We start from the raw sequence: 27,528 nt of genomic DNA, 5'->3' as shown, positions 1-27,528 counted from the left end.
CGCAGCAGCCTCGGAGACACTTCTCCCCCTGAGAAAGAATAGGTTTATTAACAAGAGGTAATCAGGAAAGAATACACTTTTATACAAAACTGGAAATACTACTCAAGCTGTTGAAATAGACTGAAAGATAATTCTCATACCACTGGGTATTGCTCACTGCAAACATCAGATGTGCCTGTTAGGAGGGTAAAGATTCATGTGCAAGGGTTGGGGTTTAAATACAGTACAGATACTGTTCTAGATATAGATCTGATTTGAACACGTGAAAGTGGTACATGCCTGCCACTTAAGCTTTAGGTGTTTTTCTATCCAAAGCCTGTAAAAAATACATATAAATATTCCAAGAATAAGCACAATATTACTACTGTAGAATTCCTGCTAACACATCGGAATAGACAGGATACAGAATGTGTTACACTTATAAGTTGTTGTCAACATTTGTTTTAAAGTATCATACACAGAAAAGTTATTACAGAGTTGAACGATCATAAGGATAACACATTTCGAGGGATATGTTTTGAACACATTGCACGTTAGGAAATGCATTAGACTGCCTGTACACAATATTGTACACAGCAAATATTTCTGCTTCATTGGCAAATCGTAGAACAAAATAGTTTACATACTTTTGTGGTATATAATCCATTTCATGATTAAGGCAAAACCATAATGCACTGGCCAAAGAGGATTAACCATAAAAACTATACTCTCACTGTCTGAGTGGATAAGCTGGGAATTTAACTTCCTGAAGTGGCTCAATATTGGTTACATCTGCTACATACATTGCCTGGTGCTTATACTGTATATACATCATGTCGCCCACCAGGGGAGTAAGGAGATGACAAGCAAAGCATAAAAACCCATCTCTCCAAACTGAAAAATAAACTGTGTCCCAGCTCCATCACAAACGTGCAGGTGTGTCAGTTTAACTCCAATTTACCAACAGCTCTTTATCATTCAGTGGCTACATAAAACATCAGAGCACATGATTCAACCTCAGCCACTACAGCAGTCCCACTTTTCACCTCCATCTACTCTGCTGAGAGGAAATGTTTTTAAAACTTGTCTAAATTTGAAAACTTTTCAGTTTGAATCCTGAAGATTTACATGAAATTAAACCAAATGTTTGATACTATTAATAATCTGTCATCAGTATATTCACATTCTGGACATTTCTCTCTGTTTCATAGTTTTTATTGTTGGCGGTGGAGTCAGGCTGAATTTAAATCAACCAGGTCTGAAATCCTAAGGATTATAACTTTGAATGAGTGCAGCAAGTGGATCATAAAATACTTGTGGTTTTTTGTGTGGTTTTTTTACTTTTATGATCAACACTTCAGCGCAAAGAGGATAATTTATATGGGGATGTTTTTTTAAAGGTTACTGCCAACATGGAGTTCTTTCTTGACTTTAGATCTGAGCAGAAAAGTGGGAGTTGATCATCATGTGTCCAATGTGACCATCTCATGAACGAGAGCCTTTTTTTTTCTTTAACTGCACATTCCCATTCGGATGTGACTAAATATCAAATCTGTATACTGTCCTGTCTGTTTATTCTGTGGTGTAAAGTAACATCATCATAAAATGGTTTTTAAGACGATAAATAACAAATACTCTGTAACTATAGAAATAAAACCTCTCTGGGCTTCTACTCAGTCTCTAATAGCGATTATACACAACGAGTCCATTGGGGAGCATATAATAGAGGGTCACAGCCTACTGTGTCTAATACAAATAATAGTAAATGTACATTTTGATATACTGTTTCTGTACACTCCATATGAGGGTTGACTGGGGAAGATCCTCTTCATGATGAAATTTTGGGCTCGATTCTCAGAGATGCTTCATACAGACTCTCCTCATCCAACGCTGCACTGCAGTCGAGCAAGTACTTTGCCACCTGAAGCAAGAGAACAGACGAAGCAGATTGTTCATGATTTCTGTGCTTTTAGGCTCCAACTTTTTTATGAATATGTTGAATGAGAGCATGCAAACCTGCACTTAATATTCAAAAATGTTACATTTTTGATCTGTCGTGTCTTTATAAGCATTGGATTTGGTTCACAGAGGAGGAGCTTGTTTGTCGAATTTTAGGAGTTGGTAAGAAAGAATCAGACTTATGAGTATGCAGCTTTCCATTCTCCTTTTTCCATTGACTGCAAGACAAAACTCTTCACCAATATGACAAAGCAATTAAAGGATGCAAACTGGAAATGATGCAAATATTTATAGTATAAAATACCCAGAAATGTAGTGGGTAGAACATCACAGTGTAGCCTTATATAAGACTGACAATAGTGTCACCGATTTTGAAACCTCAAACTGAGATATTGGCAAATGTTGAGCACCAATGAAAGTATTTATTCACACCAAACAATACAGCCTAGTGTCAGTAACTATCATAGAAATATTAGTCACATCCATACAAGAAAACAAAGTCTGTAGGCTCCTGGAAATGTACTAAATAAATACACAAAATAAGAATACAGATAAAAAGTAATCTCACCTTTGGTTGATAATCAATCTTGTAGGCCGTTTGCTGAAATTGCCGTATCTCTCTGATGATGTGAGATATCTGGAGAGAAATGAAATTCAACCGTGTAGAAACAATATACAGTATAAGGTATAAGGTAGTGCATGTAACGTACTATATGTACATCATCACACTGATGTTCTTTACCATTCTCATCTTAGAGAAGTTGACCAGGTTGTCCTCAGTGTAGTTGGGCGTTCCCTCCTCGATGAAGGCCAAGTCAGTCAGGTACATTCCCAGGTAGGGGACGCAGGGAGGGTCACAGCTGAGGACACCAAGCAGGTTGGCGAGAGACAGAAGTTGTACAGATGCACACGGAGAAATAAACAAAAACGTCAATAAACACAAAGGGGAATATACTTAACTCCCCCACCAGTGTGTGTGAGCACCTTACAGGACAGTGAAACACAAGCACACTTACTTCTTTAGTGCCTCTCTCAGGTTTTTGAATCGTCCCTCTGATGACACCAGCTTCTGTAACTTGTCAATCACAGTCTTTGTCTAAAAAATGAATCAGGGCAGGACTGTTATCACCAGCGCCAAGAAATGTAACAAAATCTCTTGTTTACTACCATTTTATGAATGGAGGACAATGTTGTACCATTACCAGCCCTTCTGAGCAGGTTGTCTTTCATTCATTTTGTTCCAATTATAACAAGTCCAAGTTCATTTTTGATAAAAGTTCAAAACCAAATTAAAGTCCGAGGTGCACTCTAGAAAAGTTAGACACTCTTGAAATAACACATAATTGTTTTCTTGCCAGGCGTTGAGGTGATAAGATTGATACCACTCTCATCTGTACATTCAGTATGAAGCATGAGGCAGAATATCATTAGCCTAGTTTAGCAATAACGCTGGAAACAAACGGTCTTTGTTCCACAATAAAAAAATTTTTTTTAAAAAACTTGACCACGTGGAATCTCTAAAAATCACTAATTGGCGAGTTATTTCTGATTTTTGAGGGAACATGTCAGATACCTGCTTGGAGACTTTGAGCCATGTCTTCTTGAGGCGGAAGATGGAGCTGCGGTTGAGAGAGGAAGTAATCTCCAGCACAGCGTTGTAGTTGTGGAGGCAGCGACAGATGTCAGCCACCGCCACCCACTTCTCGATCACCCCCACCCGCAACATGACATCGTCCCAGTGGAGGATCTCTGTGGCAATCCTGTTGCTGATCTGCAAAAAGAAATACATAATAAATACATGGTGATAATAATGATGTCTGTCCATCTATCCAAATCCATCCATCCATCAGTTACAAGACCAGAATAAAAACACATACATCGTTGAAATGCTTGGTTGTTTTCATTATGTATGGGGTTCTCTCGTTCTTGTCGTTCTTCATCCAGCCTTGACCAAAAAACTCCCTGTACAAAAATGATATATACATAATCAGCACGTCACATGATAAATACATCAACATGTGCTTCCCTCCAGCCTCCCATTCAAGCCCTGCAATGTTTACCTTGCAGACTGAGTGCATGTGCACATGTATGCTTATACTCACTCATATGGGATGACTTTGAAGACCAGGTGGTCCAGCAGTGTGAGTTTCTCAGCTATCTCCAAAGCAGAGTGACTCTCAAACGGTTCGGTCTTACAGTCCTCCTTGGCCTGAAAACAGATACACGGCAAAAAGCATGAGCTCAATTAAAGCAGAAATCATTAGATGTACGGTTAGTTCAAGAAGGAAGATGTTTTTTTTTTTTATTTTATTTTGAAAAGGCTTTTCATAATCTTTCTCTCACCATCTGTATGATCTCTTCAAGGGTGACCTGGTTGTCTCCAGGGTCCTCCTGAGTGAGAGTCCTACATACAAGAAGACATAAAGGCTGTTATTTGACAGTTTTGTCCAAAATCGCTACGAACTTGATACAAAAACTTGACCCATCACACTGGGTATTAATTTCCCTTTTTGTTCGGTGTGGCTTCAGCTCCACAGTCTGATAATGTTTAGTACAAACAGTGTAAGATGGCAGGTTTGTCAGGTCCTTCCAGTTTTGCCATCTTGTCCCTATTTGAAAGTCTGGTCTGTGCTCCCCAGAGGAACTGATAACGCTTCAGGGATGGCTGCTCAGCAGAAAGGTTGAAAAGATTCTCCTTACTGTTGCTTCACTGCCAGCGTCCAAATGTATTGTGTGTAAAATTAGGCCAGGCTCCGTGTTGGTGCATTTCATCATCAGCACATGTATGTGAGATGTTAAGGGAAAACCAACCTGATAATGTTGGCAGCTGCCTTTCTTTCCTGTGTCAAGAGCTCTGGGTCATGCATCACCTCCTCGAGGAAGCCAATTACTCGCATCTTCAGCTCTGTGTTCAGCTCAAAGTCCTGAGGAGCCACACATGAATAACAATAGTGTCACCAAAGAGGACTAATTTCTCTCCTGCAATGAGGAAAAACTGACAGTGAATGATACCTGTGAGTGTTTGGAGACCCAGTGACGCAGTACATTCAGGACTCTGTTTGTTGCAGCTCTTCTGATAACAAACTCTTTGTCCCCATTCCTCTGGTCTGTGGGAAAACCTGCAACCACGTTCAACAAAATCACATTCAGACCGAATTCCTACAACGCAAATCTGTGTGATCTGGTATAGCTTATTTTCTTAAGAATTTCTCATTTTGATTGTATCATACAGAAAAAAGCAGTTTATTGAAATATTTTCATACTCACTTCTGGTCAAAAAGTCATCAAGACAGATAAATATCCATCCTATTTCTATCAGAAATATATGTGCAGCTTTTGCTGTACAGTGGTCAATACAATATAAGTATAACTGATACAGACAATGAAACTAATAGCAAATAGTAAATAGTTTTTACATTTTCGTTATGGCTTTGCAACATGTGGAACAACAATCACCAATAACCTAATCAGTGAAAGAACAAATGGGGGAAAAAAAATCTGATAAAAGTATCAATTTGTTTTTCATCAAAAAGTAAACATGGAACAGTTAATGAAAGTTAAATCACTGAGACATCCGCTTTGAACACAGGCTGTGATGTATATTTTGTTTGGTGCCCCCTGGTGGTCATTAAACACTAAACTGCTTGTGTTTTGGACCAATAATGTCAGGCAATGTCTGTCACGGTCTAAATGTCTTTTACGTGGGTGTGTGGCTATATAACCCAACCAGAACAAAACTCCTTACAAACAAAATATTTTAGATACTCTTTCTATAACCAGGTTACAGTAGATCATTTTTACTTCCTCAATATCTAGTTGAGAGGGCACAGGGAACTTCCAGGTTGTCCTCAAAAGCCTCCCTAATGGTGACCACAGGGAGCAGCCCCTCGTGTGACTGACCTGTGCTGGCAAGGGACATACGGCGGTACTTCTCCTTGGTTGGCGTGCCTTCATTGGCACCAGCAGTAGCGATGGCGAAGGCTGAGGCAGCAGAAAGGGCACTGCGGTTATTGTCCAGCTCTCGGCAAGATGACACCACCATGCCATTGTTGAAGGAAAACAGGGAAAACTCTATAGGCACAAACACAAAATAGAGAAATTTAAACTCATAATAATGTAAATTATTGCCATCAAAAGCTTAAAGGACACTTCCTGTAAATTGAGAATATTTTCTGAACCCAGAAGTACAGCCCTGAGCCTCTAACAGGATTAGACTGAAAGGGAAATGTGGAAGGTGACTTTAGGTGATTTGATTCCCTGTGTAAAGTACATAAACAGTACCACATGTGTATAATTAAAGTAAGTTGTTGACCAGTGGAGGGCAACAGAGAGCTAAACCAGAGTCAGTACAGTGTGTCCTGCAGCTCGTGGCAGTGACTGTGTACACTCCACTGTGTCTGCCTCCCTCCTTCACTCCCTCCCTTCCTCCGTTCAGCCGGGGGCGGTATAGAAGAACACGCACATCGTTGCTAAGGTACAAGGTTTCCTTCCACCTACTCACACAAGGCACTGGCTTCCCTTGTATCCAGCACCGTGGGAAGAGAACACACTGGGGATGAATTGTGCCTGACTACCTACGGGGTGGATACTCCCTCTCTGAGCAGTACGGGGAGGGCCAGGAGGCTGTGGGTGTTTTGTTTTTTTATCAAGACCGTATTTGGCTATAGCTACGCTTGTCGTTTTTCGAAAGAAAAAAGTTTCCTATAAGTCTGCTGTGGCTATATTTATTTAACTCCATGAATTATCTCGCATTTAGATTCTGACAGTGCAGTGTTCATCTTATTTAGACCGGAGCCATTACTATTAACAAAATACACTATGCTGTTTTTGATATCAAGCAAAAATCTAGATTTGGAACAAAATGTGATATTTTCCACCCGTTTGATTATTCCAAATGAATGTTGTTTGTGAACGTCGAGCAATAACGACAGCTGATTGAACATTTTCACAGGATTTGAATTGTTTCTTATCAGAGGTACACCTTGTCTGTGACACCAAGAAATGTGTAAAGTTAAATGTTTCAATTGTTTAAGAGAAATAGACCTTCACAGGGGGAAACAGCTACAATTGTTGTGTCCAAAAGGGACAAAACCTGCCAGTGTGCACCTCAAAAGTTCATCATTTAACAACACTGTGTTTAAAGGATTATGAGCTTGACTTCGTTTTTACACCTCAGTTTTTGCACAGATTACACAAAGAGTAAATGTTAAAGCAATAATCGCATTTGCAATATAACAAACTACGTGTCTGTGGTAACGTGTTTTCCATCACCCAGCAGTGGTTGTTCCACCAGAGAGGGTAGACGGAGCTAAGGCAACAGGTTCGTTCTTTAATTGCGAGCTGACTGACGTCACAGAGGCGACACTGTTTGAATCTCTGAGAGGTGAATTTCAAAAACACAGCCACAATTAACACTTATCACCATAGGCACCGTCAAAGAGAACAAAACGGAGAGTTTAAATGGAATTATTTATGGAAGTGGTCATAATGGATGTAACATATAAACAATGTCATATTTCTTATTGCCAGAACTCTTCACTGGCAAGCAGTGTATGTCAGTAGCACCCACCACTGAGCTGATGTAGTTACCCAGCTTTTATATTTCTGCCAACTCATTTGTCTTTTTAACTGGTGGGCTGGCTTTTAAAAGTAAATCACAAGACGTTCCGAACAAGCTTCAAACATAGAAGAGCTTAAACAGGGTCTAAACACAATAGAGGAGAGACAGAGTCATACTGTACCAGAGTTTTTTGACTTGATGTTCTTGGGTGTTGACGGAGACTTGGGAGGAGACATTTCTGCTTCGGCCTCGTCATTCTGACTCGGGTCTTCGTTGCATTCCTCTCGTACCGACAGATCTGGGCAGAGAGAGTATTTCACAGACAAGAAAAAAGGAGACAAGAAAGAAATGTAAGGACATGAATGTTGTGATGGACGTAACTGGAAAGGGAGAGAAAACAAAAGAAACAAATTCAGTCTGAAAGAAACATGCGTGATTATGGTGAAATCTTTATGGTCAGTTGAATCATACAGCCTCGTTATCAAAAAAAAAAAAGGAAAAATTTGATCTGAATTTTTTTTTTAAAACAAAAAAAACCCAGATCATTGAGGTTTTTTTAATCTAATATAAACTCATAATTGCCCATTTACAGCCACCTTCCTCACTTGAGACTCTGTGGCTCCCAAAACAAAACCATTTTTTTTTTCCTTTCAGATCTGTTACCCAAAATATACACCAATAGCATTTTCAAAAGCTTAATGGAATACACAGGAAATGATAGAGGCATTACAGTGGAGCAGTGAAACTTGTAAAAGTGCCACCACAGTCACCACATCAGCCTCATTAAAATGGAGTAAAATCCCTCGGACAGTGGCTCTGACCTTGTTTGTTGAGGACAGACTCTTCAGCTTTGGCTTCGGCTTTGGGCTCTCCCTCGTCGGGGATTTTGCTGGCCATGGTGCTCGACACATAGAGCTTGTTGATGTCAAGGGTGGTCTTACTGAAGGGAGACATCGTGGAGTGCATGCTTGCATAGCCATTGGGAGAACAGCTGAGCGCAGCCAGGTCCAGGGCTTTGCCCCCCGTGATGATGGGAATGTTGAGAGAAAGTTTGCGACGGCGGTTGGGAGAGGAGGTCTTGGTGATGGAGAGGGGAGGAGGGGAGGAGAACTTGCGGCTGGCACGTGGCGACGTGGGTGGCTCGCCGTAGAGGAGTTTGTTGTTCTGGCTGCTGGCAAAGAAAAGCTCCAGCGAGCTGCAGGCAAGGAGAGAGAAAGAGAGGAGAAACAGGAGGCACATGTGAAAAAGATGACCTGAAAGACAAACATCTTTCGCTACTAAACTCTTAGTAGACAACTCTTTTTGAATTTTGAGAGAAGAAAAACATCCTGCTGTCTGAACAGGAGACAGTAGACAGGGGAGAAATGGTGATAATGGGGGTGCATGGTGCACTTGGTGTCCGTACACAGAAGCAGAGAGGGAACACATTAACCACAGGGCTCTTTGGGAGCTCCTGCCTCTTTTATTTAAGCTACATTGTTTAAGACAGCATCCTCCTTGCACTGAGAGCCACCCCCTCTGAAGGCCTATAAATAGCATGTCAAGTGACAGTGTGGGAGGCACGGGTGCTGCCAACAGCAACCAGCCCAGGGGAGGCCCACAGAGACATGGGGAGAGAGAAACAGAAAGAAAAGGGGAGCCAGATAGAGACAGAGAGGGAAAGTGGGAGAAGGAGACAGAGGTGCAGTGCAAAAAAAAAAAAAAAAAAAAAAAGCAGGGGCGAAAACAGTGATACAGAGAGGGAGGGGGCGAGAGAGGAGCAACATAGTGGATATGGATTCCACCACAGTGAAGGCTGCTGGCTGGGAGTGGGCGAATGGGAAGCCTCCAGCCCTGTATGGTGTTAGCTGCAGCCATGTTGTGTCTCCTCGCCTAAACTCACAAAACAGAAAAGTAAGGAGATGAGAGGAGGAAAGACTGGAGTGGGGGAGGCTAGGAGGAAGGGAGAAGGTATACGCGGGGATGCAAAAAGAAAATGAGAAAGACAAAACACAAAAAGCAAAGTGAGGAGTCGAGAGTAGAGCCGCTGCAGATGATGGGAGAAAAGGGAGAGAGAGAGAGAGAGAGAGAGAGAGGGAGAGAGAGAGAGAGAGAGGGAGAGAGGGGGGAGAGAGAGAGAGAGAGAGAGAGAGAGAGGGAGAGAGGGGGGAGAGAGGGAGAGGGAGGGGAGAGAGAGGGAGAGGGAGGGAGAAGACGGGAGAGAAGGAGAGGGTGGGGTCCTGCAGCAGAGTAAAGGGTTGCCATGGTGACAGCGCAGCGGAGAGAGGGATGGTCAGACTTGTGGAAAGAAAAAGAAAAGTGAGAGAATGGGAAAAGGGTAAAGAGAAGGATGAGAGAGAGGAGGAGGGGTTAGGGAGAGGTGGGTGGACACAGGACCCAATTAACTGTGATGGCGGACAGAGGATGTGTTGGCGTGACCTCTCGCTGCCTTCCCCTCCGGTCCCTTCTCACCTGGACGGGATATGATAGCATGATGGGCTGCTTACAGACAGTCCACGTGAGAGCAAAGACTAATTCAGACACCGGGGAAGTCCCACCTCTTCACTGCACCATTACAGCACTGTTGCTGCATCCTCAGGAGAGATTGTGTGGAAATCTCAAACTTTGTTCCTTTTTCAGTTGTCACAAGCTGCAGGGATCGACCTGGCGGCGAGCTACTTGTATGAGTTTAATGTAACAAACCATCGTAGCTCCGCTGTCTAAAGCTCTACACTTAAGTGCTAACAGGGACAGTGAAAGGATAGATGAAATTATGCAAGAAAAGGACTTGCTTATGAGTAACTTAATCAAAGATGCCAAAGAGACCAAACAAAACGGCACAAGTTTGAACTTCATCTCATCCGCCACAGTCTCCTCTTTAAACAATTAAAGTAACTTCCTGCATCAAAATGTCCAAAAACAATCAAATCTAAGTTATTCATTTTGTTGCTTTGTGTGCTTACATAATCCCAAATGTTTCCAATAGTGTTTAAATCCATAATTTTAATCAAGGTAACGGTGCGTTTAATACGCTTCTAATTCAATGAGCCTCACCTCCATCACAGGATGTAACCTACATTTATTATATGAACGACGGTGCAACAACTTGCGTTAGTGGTTGTTTATCAATAAAGACAACAAAATCTCCCTGATCTCACACTCCTTCACGACGTCATCAAACTCTGTCTTTTGTTATTGTTTTAATTAAAAGACTCCAAGCAGCAGAAATCATTCACTGTTCTTTTAACTAAATGATTCAGGTAAGCAAAGTATTCTTTTTTGAAATTTGAAAGAGGTTGACGAAAGAGGTTGCGATTGACTAATGTCCTTCATATATTAAATAATTCTGCAGTTTCTTTGACTAAAACAGTTCAGGTTTGATCACATTTTAGTTTTAGTTGGCCTTGAAAAGTAGTTCGCTGTCACATCGGTTTAAAAAGTACAGAAATATCCCAAACTACTGACCGGTCTGTGGTCGTATACATGTCAGAGCAAAAGCAATGGTTGAACGTTTGGACATTTTGAGAAGTACACTCATTTACCTTTTTGTCAAGAGTTAGATGAGTTGTAGCAGCTGGTTAAATTAGCTTAGCATAAAGATTTGGAGCAGTGAACAGTTAATCTGGCTGCGTGGCTACTCTAAAGCTCACTAATAAACATGTGCCAGCTTGTTTTTTTAAATCCATAACAGGTGTAGTTACTTGCTGAAGTCTTGTGAACACCTTGAGTTTAACACATGGATTACATAAACAAAGATAGAACAATCTGATTATGCTGAGACTTAGCAGTGCTGGCAGGTTTATCTTGTTACCTTCAGACAGAGCCAGGTCGGCTGCACCCTTCTGTCTCCAGTCTTTATGCTAAGCTAAGCTAACCAACTCCTGCCCATGGCTTCATATTTAACAGATTGTCATGTATCTTCTTATCTAGCCCTTAATAAAGAAGTAAACAAGCACATTTAGCCAAATGTTTGTTTCAAGACATATTTCAGGAACTACATTTGGGGGCTATGAACTTTCCCAAGAAATAAAACAATATGTATGGAAATTGCATCTTGGCATAATCAAAGGATCAAACTGATGATTTAAGTTCATACACACATACACGTGAGGATGCACAGATAAAACAAGTTCAGACCAGGGAGCTCATAAAATCTGTATCTTAACCTCTCTAAATAAACGGACTCACCGTGCAGGGATGGCACTGATGGGCTTCTTGTAGATGGTGATGAGCTTGTCCAGCACGACATCAGCGCTGGTGAAGACGCGGTAAGAGTGGAGGAAGGTGTTCAAGAAGTCGATGGAGAGGAAGCGCAAGTCAGTCAGCCTCTCCAACAAGCGCTCCACGCTGGCGTAGCGGATCTGCAGCACCTTGCAGGAGTTCATCATCTTGCTGAAGCGAATGTCGACATCATCGCAGTACAAGCTGGTGTCGGACCTGCGTCGGAGTTCATGTGAGGTCAGGAATGTCACGCACAGGGATTTAGCGCCAGTTAGTACACATTACTGGTCATGTGTGGGTCTGCGGTTAGAGCCTTAACACTGCTGTTTGTTTCCCTGCTGATCAGAGAAGACTAAATTTGAGCCATGTATACAACTTCAGAATGACTTGCATGGCCTCCATTGGCTGTAAATGAATGAACTTCAGGCTAGAAAGGGCCCGTTCAAATATTCAGGGCCCCGGGAACATGTAAAGGATTGAAGGAAAGGATTTTGTCAGAGAGATGGTGGTGGCCGTGTGAATGTCGACACAGAGAGTGAAGGCTTTGTGTACGGGCTAACATAGGGTAAGGGTTGTGATAAGGTATGTAGTCGTCATGGTTAAGATTAGAGCCTATGGGATATGTATGCATATCCCCGAGGGTCCTCACAAGGACAGAAGTACATGCGTGTGTGAGTTTGTGTACCTTTTGTTCATGTTTTCTTCATGCTTTTGTCATGTTTTAATGTGATGCCAGTGCCAGTATCTGTTTGTGCACGTGTAATGTACGTGGTGTCCGACTCTCACTTAATCATCTGTGGCACGCTGACTTTACTGTTTTCCTCGAAGGCGTTCATCATCAGACCGTTGCAGCGGATGTTGTCGATGCACTGAAAGGCAGACAGAGAAAAGGGCTCTCTGTGAACAACGCAAGACGGTGAGCGAGTGCACAACGAGGAGGATCCTTGTTCTCATCCATATTAGTTATTACGTTCTATCCCAAAACGTATCGGATCAAATGTGGAGCTACAGTAATATGTAAAGTTAAACATTAAAAGTTTGATCTTTTTCCACGATTGCCGTCCTGCATTTGACTCCACAACCATCAATAAAAGTAGATCAACACAGTTTGGCCGAGGCCGTTTTAAACCGCATCCACAAAAATGTTCTGTCTTCAGTCTTTAAATGACTGAATGCAGGTGGGGAGACATACCTGGCTGATGTCGCTCGTCCACGCTGACTTCTCCTGTCGGGATGAAGCCACCAGGATGACGGTGTAGGGCTGTCCCTCTTTGGGCTCAACCATCACTTTAAAGTCCAGGTGCTCTATGTCCTGACCACTCCGCTCCCCTTTAGCTGTAAAGCACAAATTCAACAACCTTTATTTGAACAGAAAATACAAAACACAGACATTATGAAAATGTGTGAAATGTATTGTTGTACGTTTTATTGAATTTTACATTCATAAGCATTTGCCACCAAATAACAAGGCAGAAGAATTATTCAAAAGCTCGGTTTTAGGCAGTGAAGTTGGAATATTTCAGATGTCCTTGCAAATATTGAGCAAACTTCAACACATTGTGTAACCAGTTTTGAGATGAACAAAAATACAAATGTCATGATTAAATAATGTCTGTAAAGCTTTTTGTTATGAGCTAAAGATGACTAATTCTTTAGAGCATCTACGGCCTTCGTGCTGTGTAAAAACCCTCCTCTTCTTCAGAAGATTAAATCCCTACATTCATCTAAAAGCAGCAGCAGATGTGTGTTTTCGATCTGCAGACTCTTATTTGAAAAGCGCACGGTGAACCCACAGCGCTATTATGCACAATGATCCATTGTGGTTACCTCCATTAAATCGTGTACAACCAATAATCCGTCAACCAAGAAATATGACTTTCATTGTTTCATTGTAAATGTAATAGTGGTGAATTAAGAAACAATGTCTTTATTAAGACTCTACACTCTAAGAAATAAATTTAAAAAAAATTAAAAATCACAGCCTTTTCTGGAGATTCATGTGAATAGGAATGTCCAGTTTTTGCAAATAAGTGGCTCAAAGAAACAGCTTCACTCATCAAAAAACAGTACAACAGGTTATTTGCAGTTTTTAATGTACTGTTTTTATTGTGTATGCTCACTTGTTGACACTCCTGAAACATCAGTTAATTTGGGAGTGACGATAAAAAGGTGGAAATGGTTTTGTTAATATCTATGAAATTTCTGTTTAAGTAGAAACAGACTTTGTACAGTTTTGATATTTCACTGACTGTTACAGCGAGCAGGAAGCTGCACATCTGATTTCTGTAAAGTGATGCCGATATAAATAATATCACTTGGAAGCTATATTAATATATACAGCAAACTCTTCAACTTCTTCACGTTTATATTAATAAAACAAATATATTTTACAGAGTAACTTACACTCATCATCTGTCCCCTCTGGCTCCTCCATCAGGGTGCAGTCTATGAGAGACACCACTCCATTCTGTGACGGGGTTAAAAAGGTCACAACGTCACACGCAGCATCTTCAGATACATAACATCATCAAGCCCATCCACCCTGGATAAAATATTTTTCATATGTCATCAAATTTCAGGATGGGATTACAAAATGTAAATACAAAGATTATATGAATTCAACAATCTATTCTCTCTTCAAATTATTGATCTTTGAAGATCAATAATACAATAACTGTAATTACTCCTTTAAATGGTAATTATCAGATGTAGGCTAGTCTGTGCTAAATGTACCCTGTACTCATGGAAACTAATTTCAAACTCAAAACTTGATTGAAATCAACATTCGATTTACTAACTAGAGAAACGATAACAGGAGAAAACCTGATTTACACACTTTACAGTTCTTTTTTTAAGCACCAGCACACTGTAATTACAGTCCTACTGTACCTTAGTGATGTGTAGTTTTCCTCCAGAGCCCCGGGTGCAGATGATGAGATGCTTGGAGAAGAGAAAGCTCTGTCTCTCGCCTTCCTTCTTCAGAGACAGAGAGCCCAGCCGACCTCTCGTGATCTTCCCTTTCTCGGTCATTGGCACCTGGATCAAAGAACCTGTGGAGTCGCGCACACGCATGCACGAGCTAATTTAACTTTCAGATGGACAATAAACACTTACGAAGCCCGCTCAGTTGTCAGTCAGGAGTAATGACAGACAGCTCAAAACAATGTTTGTATGACATCTACTGAATGTCTATTAACTGAATGTTATACCACGGCATGGAACCATTTGAAGGTGGGCATGCTACATATATGGAACCATAAAAGTCACAGCGCCACACATTTTTGAGTGCAATCACCAGAGATGTAACGTAAACCAGTTTGTGTTCCATGGTAATACTATTAATGCCAGCTTTTCACACACACACACACACACACACACACACACACACACACACACACACACACACACACACGTGATAATTCATCTAACTTTCAAAAACCTGAAAAAGTGTAGTTAAATGACAAATGTAAATTTGTGAGTAAACTTCCAAACTTGTATTGTTTGTAGTTATAGTAAAATGCAGCAGTTGTGTGTCAGTAAACACAATTACATGATTTTATTCACTTTCAGCCTACAGAAGAATTATCAACCATTGACCCTCAATTGTCATTCACCTTTATTCACTGACTGAAAGGTTATGAGTGTAAACATGAATTTTCGGGGCCAGAGTTGTAATCTAACAATGACACAAACGTTCTTTACCTTGTCTAACGAACGTCTGGCTGGTGTCAAGCAGCACTTCACAACCCTCCACAATCATCCGCTCGATGGCAAGGTTCTTCCGGATGTTCTCCGTCTCGCTCACCTCATCATGCATGATTCTGAAAGAACAAATACTTGTGAATTCAGAAACGTTTCAATTTAAGTGTGTGTACTTGGAATACTCACAGAAATACAGTTTACTGGAGGTAATTTAATGTCAGACTTTCTTTATCTTTTTGCTTCCTTAAATCTTACAAAGCTTTGGACCCGATCAAGCTTCTTTGAGTTGTAACGTACAGTGCAATATACTGACTGACAGAAAGTCGGTTTACCTGGAAAGTTCCTCCAGTTTTGACTTGGCGTAGTCCAAACTGTTTCTCTCCACGTGCTCATGCGGAGTGTGAGCCAGCAACTCGTGTAACGTCAGGATGTAACGAGGGATCTGAGAGAGAAAGAGACAGAGCTGTTATCTCTCGCTGAAATAAGTTTACCTGATGACTTAATACACTTTAAACTTTAAAAAGTCAAGAGATTTAAAGCTTCACTCTCGTGGGCTTGGCATGGTAATTAGTGTGTCATGAGGCCTGCCCCATGTCTGCCTGAAAGGGTGAAATATAATTTTTGAGGTTCATAAAATGTGTTAAATTAATAATGACTTCAACTCTCTCTTTAACCTGAAAGCTAATAATTCACTTTCACTGGAAACAAAACATTTCATACTTCTCTATTTCTTCTATGCCTTCACCTCAAGCAAGAGTCTCTTGTTCTGCTGGTGATGTAACTTTGAAAACCTCAGTCCACATTTTCGGTGAGTGTTGAACATGAGTGTCACCTCATTACTGGAGTTCAAAGGAGACTTATTATGCTCATTTTCAGGCTTTTTTATTTATATTCTCAAACAGTACATTTGCATGATCCACAGGTAAAAAAAAAAGTTGCATATTTTAAGATTGATCTCACAATGGTCCGATTCTTTAAAACATACAAATTATTTATTTTAATGATTTATAATTAGGTGGTTATGATTTCAAACTTACAGGGCCATTACTGCAGCCTTATTAATATTTTTAAGACATTACACTTGGTTGGTTTGACTATGGTATAGTTAGAAACAGGAAAACATTTATGCCTCAAATGCTTTATGATACCAACATGAATGTTGCTGTTTTGCAGGTTACTTATGTAAAGTTAAAACATTTTTGTAAATGAATATATTTTAGAAAATAGTTGCTGCCACAATAATGGCTCGAGAATTGAAAAAAAAATAAGATTTCACAGTTTCCAAGTTTGCGCTGAAAAATATGTATATGTTTTACAGGCCAAAGAAAACTTTATTAACCTGTATGTGGACTGTGAGATATAACATCAGGCATCCACATCACAACCCTGGAATCTTACTTGAAACATGGGGTAAGTGAGGAAGGTCTCCAGCGTCCTCTCCTCACAGTCGGGCTTGGCCTCGTACTGCTTCAGCAGCTTGTCAAAGTCTCGGTTCTGTTTGCAGTGGGCCAGGATCTGCAGGCTGTACTGGTGGTTCCTCACAAACTCTTGGTAGATATTCAGCATGGGCAGCAGGATGTCAAACAGGTCAGCTGGAAAGGAAAGACAGGAAGCAATTGTAATGAGTATTAAGATATTTCCTACGAAAAGATTTAACAAAGATAACCCATAAATAAAGGTAAAAAAATACATATATTTAATTAAATTAACTGAAGTGTAATATTTTTGGTATGTGATTTAGGTGACGTGACCCTTAATAAATCACATTGAAAACAGGGCTGCTCCCGGGGAAATTGTGGTTCCCAGGAAGCCAACCATTACCATTTATTTTGGGCTTGTACAAAAGTAAATACTTTTTGGTGTAAAATCCAAACAGAGTTGGTGACTATACTTGGGTCAGATGTCACCTTTAAGTGGAATGATCTCCTTTTTGGACTTCTACATTCGTCTGTAAATGTTAAAACAATATATCTATTTGGTATATTCGGTGCAGCTTCCAGAAAGACTATTACTAGGAAATGGCTCAAGCCGGACCCTCCATCTATAGAAGATTGGTATGATATTATTTATGAAATGTTTGTAATGGAAAGAATTACTTTCTCCCAGAGGCTTCAAGAAAACAAATTCAAGGAAATATATTTCCTTATATATTTTGTTTTTTCCTTAAATATCAAACCACCCGGTGTTCTAATTTTGTTCTTATTTTACTGTATATAGCTAAAAAGAGGGATCACTTTGCAAAACTGTCAATGACTGAAAAATGGAGTTGCTATGTGAGTCCAAATAAATTAAAAAAAAAAAACAGGGCTGCTCCTGAATTATGTGGGTGACAGACGATATCTGTGTCTCTTACCCAGCACCAGTGTCGGCCAGCTGGCTATCCTGGCCTTCAGGCCCTGGTAGAAGATCTGGTGGAGGAACATGATGGTCTCACTAATAAAAACAAATAAGCAAAATGTAGGTCATGAGCTACTGTTTCTCCTTCTCTTGTTCATAACTGTTGGCAGTGCCCACCATCCTGAATCACACTACTATCACAACTAGTCCGACCACCAGCCACCTGTTAAGGAAGATGCTGCTGACATCATCGTGGGTGATGGGGGGCTTCTTGGAGCTGGCGGCCATGCGGAGCGGCCGCAGGAAGTTGTTGACCAAGATGTGGAGTTGTTGCACATATTCAGCCTCTGCTTCGAGCATGCTGAACACCACCTGGTTCCTCTTCCTCATGCTCTCAGCATGGGGTGAACGAATGTAGTCCTGGATGATGGTTTTCCACTTCCTGCGGCAAATCCAACCTCGAAGGAAACTCTGGACCTGTGACGCAAACATTTAGCACAAAAATATTGCATTAATTCAGGTTAATTAGTGTTTTGGGCATTCTCACTTTAAAACTGCGCAGCACCAAAGCAGCCAGATCTCACCTTTTTGATTTTCTTAATCTCTGTGTCATCATCACTGGGCGGGACCTCTGGATTTGACTGGATCTTCTCATTGTCCTTCAGCAGTCCAGCGATCTGAAATTCAACACAACAGGAATACAGGAGTGACTCAGTGGGCTAAAATGAATTAATTTCACTGTATACAACTAAAATCCTGATCGTGATATTAATCATTTAATATTTTCTCACTCCAAAGCATATTTGTATTATTAATACTGTTCTATTGAGTGTTTTTAAGTAGTTTATTGTCCAACTTTGAGCCATCCATTAGCTGGTTCAAAGAATTTATATTTACAGAAACGGTACCAGCCACATCAAAATGTCACTTATTGTATTTTATTCAGGTCTGTTACATTTAGTGCCATTATATACACAACATCTGAATAAAAAAAAAACTTGAAATAAACAAAACGACCCAAAGTCCATTACGAGTGCACAGATCCTTCTCTGGTTCAGTCGGCAGTATGATGAACAACAAAAGCTGATTCATGCATATTAAAAACATTCAATTGAAGTTATTCATTAGCACATTAAAGAGAGATGCATTTGATCTAGTTTAGACTGAATAATTAGGATACAAAACACTCAACAGTATTTTAGCGTGTCGAACCATGACATCTCGGGGGGGGGTGGGGGGGGGGGGGGGTGACTGCACGTTACGACACTCACCGTGAACTCAGCATTGTGGTTTGGTATCTGGGTCGGGACCTTTGTCTTGTGACCACTTTCTGTCTTTATCCTCTCTGCCTGACTATTTTTACTCCCATTGTTTCTCTCTCCTGTCTGCACTACATACCATACAGTAAGACAAAACACACATTCACAGGTATTACTAGCGTGAAATTATAAGGACAGTTACCTCTGATTTTAGCCGCTCTATCTCGATTTCCCCATCCTCTATCTGTTGTCGAAGTTGCTTGGCAACCATTTTCTCCGTCTCCACTATTTGGAGTAGATGAAGATACTTCTGCATGAGGGTCTCATGCTCTGTAGCCAGGTTCCTGTAACTATACAGACACACACGCACAGACATTGTAAGAAGCTCATTAAGGCATGTTCCACGGGCTCTCCATAGATTTATCAAAGCAGAAGCAGACCTCTGATCAGCATATGTTTGAACCAAGAGACCTTCCGTCGACACAGAGTGCAGTGCACTTACGCAACCAATTCTTTAAATACTTGCAGGCTTAGCGCACTGTGTGTAAAAGCTGCTTCTGCATGAGCAGTAATTCTGTGCATTAACCAGTTATGTGCGTGCCATGTGAGCGTTAAAATCAGTGCAGCCGACTCCTTCCAGGCAGTAAAAATCTGGCCTCAAACTGATTTGAATCTGGATTATTCCTGATGACAATTTTTTTTTTCAACAATACAGATTGTTAACCTTGAAAAAGAATGAGCCGAGAAAAATAAGAGTCTTCAAAGCATATCCACCAAGACATCAGGAACCTCTAAAAACAAGCAACATGCAAATATGTAAATACAGGTTTTAATTGCTCCGCATTACAATATTACAGGGCAGCTGTATAGAGACTGCAGCTGCCTGGACTAAGCACTAATCAATTTAATCTTCAATGAGTCCAATCAATTGACCTTTTGCCATACAAATGCACACTGCTGACATTTAGATTGATGATAGCGCTTGGCTTCCATGACCCTCTTTTGGCCCAAATTTTAAAGGGGCATTTCACTCATTATATGCGAGGACTCCATAAATCAATAATTATTATCATTAATTCATTTATATAATAGTTTTCATTTTCCCCCCCAAAAAAGTGCCTGAAGAAGGGCTTATTAATTGAAACATTGCACGGTAATTATTAATAAAAAATTCAAACAGTAGGCCTGATAATAAGCATCCCCACAATTATCCACTGGAGGGAATCCCAAAGGAATCAGTGCTCCATCTTGAGCAAGCTTGCGGCACATTGGAAATAATGTCCTGAGCCACAACAGCAAACTTTTTTCTCAGGTAACTGGAGCTAAATTGAACTTTAAGCATACATTTTTACCCATACAATGGGCAGTGGGATTTTTGGCAGGAAACTGAAGTGATTACAACAGAGAAGGACGGTGGACAGTTGTAACTTGATTCAATTCTAAATATTATCAAAGGCAGTAAAAAAAATTTTTTATTTTGCTTCATAACCAAATACCTCTGTTGTATTTCTTGTTTATTGCCTCTTTATAAATGATGGCAGGCTAACATGCTAAACATCATACCTAAACATCAGGATGTTCACATTTCCATCATGAACACGTTGCCATGTTGACATCAGCATTTTGCTCAGAAAGCGTTGTATAACTTCACACAGCCACTAGCATGGCTGTCGTTTCTTTTTAGGATGCTGATCACTATACACATTTCATTTTGAAATAAGTGAACAGTCCTGGAATTGACCATTTTCATGTTGTGGTGTGGACACCTTGTATTCCCAGCTCTGTAAATAAGTTACACGTTAAACAATTGTATGCTTAAGAGGGTTTTTAATGACATCATAATTTGAAGTATGTAATTCTGTATCCTTATGGATGAGGTCGCTTATCCTTCACCTGATTTAAATTCATTGATGCTACACGCACACACTTCTCAACAGGATCTTCATCGTCAGAACCTCCTCAGCTGAGTGTGTGCATGTAGGTGAGAGGTCATGTGTGAGAGCTACCTGGCCTGTGTGATGGCAGCCACCCACTCATCGCAGTCCTTGACGTCCTCTGTGCGCAGCTCCAAAGCCTTCTGATTGTCATGATTGAACGTGACAGTGAAGTAATACTGGAAAACAAAAGCAAAGAGGGGGAGTCAAATATTTGTTCAGCACACAATGAGATCATCAGGACATATTGTGTTTTAAAGTAAAAGAACCTCGTCCAACCGCACACTACAGTCATCACTAAACAAGAGCGAGATCCTGAGGGGAAAGTCTTGAGAGATTCATTATAAAGCCTCTGTGCATTCTGCCTGTAACCTGGCAACTCACCTCTGAATTGGCGGATGCCTCTCGACTGACGCCATGTTTTCTTTAGTTTTGTTTTGCTTTATTCCGGTGATTTTGCTGCATCTAAACACTTCTGGGCCCTCACTTCTTTTTACCCTCTCACCAATTATCTCCAGTGACCCTGCAGCCTTAAAGGTTCAGCTTTGGCAATTATGGCAAACGCATAGGGAATTGTTTTCTAATGGGCTTATAAAGATAAAATCCTCAAATCAACAGTGGTGATCACCCCACTAGTACAGACAGCCTATTTGTAGTAGAAACGCATCAAATTATATAACACTGATGCATTGCAAATAGACTCCCACAAATCCAATATATTGGATTTTTTTTATCCCTCCCAAATGCCAAGAGCAAATCATTTGTGAAGGGGAGTAATGTTCCATATTTCCTGATGAGCAGCAGAACGGGCCTTTGTCAATAGTGTGCTTCCCATCTCTCGCATCCTGTGAGCTGGTGTGTCAAGCCTTTTAGGCAGCTATATTTAACTTCACGTCACTCCATTTTTTGCCACAGATACAGTATCTGGTGGTAAGGGAGCCAACGTAGCCTGTAGTAAGTCCTGGTTTAAAAATCTATAAATAAAAACAAATGAATTTCACCTGAAAATAGAAAAGATTACACTTATGTAATGATAACAATAAAGGTGGCTTACAAATACTAAACCTGTCATTTCATCTCCTTCAAAACCTTTTTGATTCAGTATATCAAAATAACAGGTAGACTTTTATATAGTTACTGAAACTTTATAATCTGTGTCTGTTAATAGTCTATGGGACCACTAACAAATAAAGCCAATGTCATCAAAACACAAAAGTTATGTACATATGTAAATGTAATAAGTTCATTGCAAAACTTAATATACTTTCAATAAAATCAAAGTGTAACGTTAATGCCGAACTGTAATTTTAATAATCAAGTAAGAAAATGAATCAACCCTCACACTGACACATTTCAAAACAAATGGAAATACATTTGGAATATTATTACTGTGTGGCACAGATATTATTATCCTTAAAGAGACCACAGCTTGTATTTCAATCTGTGCAAACAATTGGCCCACTTGTTCTGGTTTATCCTTTCATGCCTCATTTCTGGGCACAGATATTGTTAGAAATGATCACAGTTACTTTAAACTGGCCACAGTCCTGCTGCTTATATAAAAAGGGTTTATTATGTCACCTACATTTCAAAATTATAATTCAACCAAGTGACCACACATGGAGCCTGATGGTAGACTACTGAAAATCCCTCTGTATAAATGAAATGAACCAGTAAAAACTAAAAAGAGAACACACAGCTACAGCACCACCTAAGACAACCCACCTCCCATTTCTCCTCTTGCCGTATTTGCTGTACTTGCTAAATGGAGCACAATGCCAAAGCATGTTGCACATTTTGTTGGCCCCTTCAAAATGCACTTTTTCAGATGCAAATAGGGGTTGCCATAGTAACTGTGGGCTTAAATGTAGCTCGCCTTCTAAATGGGGAATAAGAACATTTAAAAAGTAGAACACTCCAAAGAATACAATGAGAATGGAGAGACAGACGGAGAGGGAGGGAGAGAAAGATCTTTTGCCTTTTTGAGGAGTGAGGGCTATAAAAAGCGCTGTAGCCCTGTAAGGTGGCAGTTGGCTTGGCATCTATTCGCTGCATTGTCCCTCTCCCTGTCACAGACAGATAAGATCCAGTACTCTCTTGGCCATTCCTCCCGCAGCTGTGACACACACTCGGTGACATGCGGTACATGCACACGCACCACGAACGTGCTCGACAAAAATCTGGAACCTGCTGAACCCACATGTAACAGGTTTAATGTACAGTAGCACTGCCTCCGACGACCTCTGCGGTCTGCTCATTGACTCGGGTGTCAGTCTTTGTTTTTCCAAAGTGAGGAAAGTGAAAAGGAAATCTGTATGCCCTCAGACACCTGGAGCATTGATTATTCTTTCTGTCCTCATTTCACCTTTTCTGTGGAGCTGCTCAGCTTTATAGATCGACATTGGCGTATGCAGGAGGACGCAAGGAGGCAAATATAAACTTCCAAGGCATGCACAAATGATGAGATGAGTCCCACAAGATGTACACGTGGACACGTATAGACGTGATTGATTGCACACCAGAACATGTGCAATTTGCACGCAAGAACATGACATGCAGCACATGCACACGCATGAAGAATATGTGCAATTTGCACACATGAAGAATATGTACTCGTGCAAATGCATTTTTAAATTCCATGTGTGCAAATTTAATATACACACAAAAAAAATTCACCCAAATGACACAAAACAGAGAATTTATTACTGACACGTATTATGTAAAGGGGCACGTGTCGAGCAGAAGACTGTGTTATGCTAATTGAAGGCTTTCAAATTCATTTAATTCATTGTTGAAATAAATTCACTGGAGCGGTCTGCATGAACAGCTGTCATCATAGATGTCATTCAGTTCATATTTCATCCCCAGAACAGAGCAGGCCTCTTGTCCTGACAAGGTTGTAAGGAAATAGGCTCAACAGTGAAGTTGAGTTGTTTACACCCTGAAAGCAACTAAGAAACACTAATTGTCATATAACCGTCCAAAAATGACCAGAATGAGAATTTTCTTATCTGCCGCCAAAGTAACTTCAGTCTGGTTAATTTATGAAACTAAAGCTTTGTGATGCACACTGAGGAGCAGACTTCAGCACCATGGACAGCGACACCCAGTTCCTCTATCTCTCATACTGGTTACACAGTAAGACGGATGTACACTTCTTGATTCCTGTTGTTCTGGGTTTTGTACCCTCATGGTTGAAATGCACTTATTGTAAGTCGCTTTGGATAAAAGCGTCAGCTAAATGAAATGTAATGTAATGTACTGCACACTCAAGAAACTGCACATTTTATATTGGCCTTTTAATGTGACTAGTCCAAGCAACACCTGTAGAATAATTATGCCGTTTAATCAGCACCTTGTTGTGCCACACCTATCAGGTGGATGGATTAGCTTGGTAAAGGCAAAGTGCTTACTAACAAAGATTTGTGAACTAAATTTGATAGAAATATACTGTTTGTGTCCAGAAGTCTTAGATCTTTGACTTACATTCATGGGAGCAAATATAAAATTATAATATTAAAAGGTAAAGTATCAAGAATTGTGATCCAAAAAGCTAACACAAAATCAGGCATTGTATATCAGCGAGGAGCCAAATAGTCCAACAGACTTTCATAGCGGGTGGATAGAAGTACAATTTTAGACCAGTAGCATATAATCCAAACATCACACAACTCTGTAATGGTTTCATTATCACTTGTACAGATTGATTTCTGATATTCAGGTGGAGGTTAATGATTTTGGTGACTTGAGACATAAAGATGTTCTTCTATGAAATAACAGTATGGTGTAGTTGCTTTTCTGACCTTGCTGTTTATTCATGTGTATCTAAAACACATTTATGAGTATAAGTGCCATAATTGTGAATTTATCCATCAAGCTGCACCGTAATCTTGCACTGAAGTTATAAAAGTAGCAGCAATTGTCCAACTCCAGAGTAATGTTAGCTCCCATATTAGTTTTTTTTTCTCCAATCTGTGATCTGAAAAATACTTCAAGGAGCCTCCTGGTAGCCTTGTGATTAACATAAAATTCACGAACTCCAGCATCCACACTTCAATTATGGCAATGGGCCTTTTGTTAAATGCACACAAAAACAAAACAAAAGAAATAGATAAAACACTCCAATTCCAGGACACAAACAAGTCTGCAAAATTAAACTGCGTTTTCTTTAACTTGTAAAAACTATCAATTTGAAAGTTTTGTTTTAAAAATATGAAATCTAGTAAAAGCCAAACATGTCAGCTGGGCTATAAATCCAGATTTCCCAAAATGTTTGTAAAAAAACCAAAAAAAACCAAAGATTAAACTGACCAAGCACTTTAATTTATAACTTCAGCTCTTTATCCCCTGTGCTGCAGGGAAAGCAGAAGAGACTGCAGCTGGCAGAGCAGATTTCAGAAGGTGACTGCAGTCATAGCTCACAGCGGCTTGACCACTTCTGTGGCTCTTCAATGCTTTTCTGCCACAACATTTAGTTCCTCCACCAGCAGTCTTCCTGACCCCGATAAACAATTTCACTAGAGCCAACAACTGCATGCTTTCACCGAGATCGTTTCTGTGTTACTGGCATTAAAAAAAAAAAAAAAAAAAAAAAAAATTTAAAACTGTGGAAATTGTTTTGCTCTCATGACAATCCGTAGATGCTGGAGGAATTAAAACGAATGGTGGATGCACTGAGAAACAAAAGCATGCCTGGGACATCGTTTGGTTTTCATTCATGGCTGTCGTTAACAACCCGTGATAATGAGACAGCTATCAAATGAACCAAGTCGCTATAAACCGGGGAGACACAGTTGCCAAGGTAGGATGCTATTAATATCAAGACAAGGAATTAAATCAATACGTCAAAACGACAGAGAAGGGGCAGCTCTCCTCCGCAAGATGGCAACCTACAAAGTTTGGAAGCAGTTTAAGTTTACTCGGTGTATATGTGCAACATTCCCTGAACGTCGAGATCTCTAAAAATACGCACAAATGTGATGCAACAAATCTTGTAACGGTGAAAAAAAAAAAAAAAAAGAGGAGGACAATAGTTTGCAAAGTTTGGCCAGATAACTGCATTAATGCTGTGAACTTGAAGCCTCTGTGAATGTGTTGCATGCATTTAACGAGTTACCTCGGAGGCAGGCTGTGAAGCTATTTTAGTGCAGAATCGAGACTATCATTCAGGATGACGCCATTACGTAACTCTGAACGTCAAGTGAACTATAATGCAAAAGCATCTCGAGGAAATTGTTTGCGTTATAATCACATGTATCTTGCAGCATGTACAGAACACCTGCGCTCATACATGTCGCTTTAAACCAGTGAAACTGGTGAACGCGAGTTACAAGGAGAAGCACAACACGCAGCGTTGACGAACGTGTCCGCTCACTGAGACCGATTACCTTGACAGTGTCAGTCGGTCAGACTTAAGGGAGCTCCCGGTGAGATAAGATATCTTACCTGCTTCTCTAAGCATTCCTTCGCTGAGAGGGACGGTTTCGGGGACGGTGCCCTGTCACAAACACATCCCTCCAACAGGTACAGTCCGGAGGGGCGTGAGCTGGAGTCGTTTTCGAAATAAAACAGCATATTCTGCAACAAAGCGAACCACTTTGAATGCCATTTTGTGTTGTCGGAGCTTTTCTTACTCAGGCAACCTCGCCTCGTCCCATCCTTCTTCGCCAAAAGAGCCAGATAGGTGATATGGCCATCATTGAGTCTCATCCCTTTCTGCATTTTGGCTGTGAATCCGAAAGGATCTGCGGGGATGCCTGCGGATTCTTACATGTTCTTCTTCTCAGCACCTCCGAAACACAGTCAGACTTGGTGGGCAGCAGCCCACTCCTGGGTGCCCATCACCACTTGCTACACTAATGTTTGCAACAGAGGAAAAGAAGAGGAAGGACAGGATGCACGTAAAGAGTCAGTCACGCAGTCAATTGCACTGATCTGTCCACGCTGCGAGCCTCGGCCACTACAGCAGCCCCGACGCAGTCTTAGAAAAGCCTTCCTCATGAGCCCAATCGCTCATGATGAGGACTGAAGTGTCCGCGTGCATAGCCTACACAAGCGCGCGCGCGCACACGAGGAGCGGGATGCTCTCTCAGAGGGTGGAAGCGCAGTCATGTGACCTGTCTCCGGAGCAGCAGAATTCAGCACCTTGGACAGAAACTCCGAGGAGAAGCACAGACGGAGACGCAGCTTCTTCATGTAGAGAATCCCGAAGCAGATCAGGTTTCTCTCTCTCTCTCTCTCTAAAACTGAAACTTTGAAACTCTGAGGGATGAAGATGAGCTCCTGCAGCAACACTTTTATCTTATGGATTTACTTGATTGAATTCCTCACAGTGGTGTTCATATATAAAGCCAACTAAAGGAAAGTTCATAAGGATGTTTTAAGAATGATAACTCAGCACCACAGCATGACAGAAGACATGGTATCTACAGGCAGCTGTAAACGGGGCTCTGCAGCACCGAACCTGCCGCAGTTACAAAGGCGAAAGATGTCAGAATCTTGTGTCTGTTCAAGTGCAAAAGAGGAAAATACAGCGATAAACAGAACAGAATACAGTTTCTACTAATATGATGAAAAAAAAATTAATGAGAGAAGCTAA

General features: G+C 40.7%; 1 protein-coding gene across 1 annotated transcript; it reads right to left on the bottom strand.

The window, feature by feature from the left end:
- Positions 1 to 15: 15 nt before the first annotated feature.
- Positions 16 to 26,962, bottom strand: LOC138212863 (ras-specific guanine nucleotide-releasing factor 1-like). The gene is made up of 27 exons (XM_069173505.1): positions 26,376 to 26,962; positions 21,003 to 21,109; positions 19,199 to 19,346; positions 18,322 to 18,414; positions 17,961 to 18,214; positions 17,754 to 17,833; positions 16,799 to 16,992; positions 15,733 to 15,842; positions 15,401 to 15,519; positions 14,588 to 14,748; positions 14,102 to 14,165; positions 12,891 to 13,033; positions 12,485 to 12,567; positions 11,666 to 11,914; positions 8,320 to 8,693; positions 7,680 to 7,796; positions 5,839 to 6,009; positions 4,951 to 5,057; positions 4,750 to 4,862; positions 4,282 to 4,342; positions 4,041 to 4,147; positions 3,816 to 3,900; positions 3,512 to 3,709; positions 2,955 to 3,034; positions 2,681 to 2,798; positions 2,507 to 2,575; positions 16 to 1,900 (listed from the first exon to the last, which is right to left on the bottom strand). Exons 1-27 carry the CDS (start codon positions 26,649 to 26,651, stop codon positions 1,808 to 1,810), a joined length of 3,774 nt encoding a protein of 1,257 aa, XP_069029606.1. The 5' UTR covers positions 26,652 to 26,962; the 3' UTR covers positions 16 to 1,807.
- Between the last annotated feature and the right edge of the window lie 566 nt (positions 26,963 to 27,528).

The sequence above is a fragment of the Embiotoca jacksoni genome, unplaced genomic scaffold, assembly GCF_022577435.1.
Source record: "Embiotoca jacksoni isolate LCO1_2020_lvr unplaced genomic scaffold, fEmbJac1.0.p SCAF_6, whole genome shotgun sequence".
Classification (NCBI taxonomy): Eukaryota; Metazoa; Chordata; class Actinopteri; family Embiotocidae; genus Embiotoca; species Embiotoca jacksoni.
Note: the sequence above shows the minus strand (reverse complement) of the source record. Positions and strands in the feature narration are given on the sequence as shown.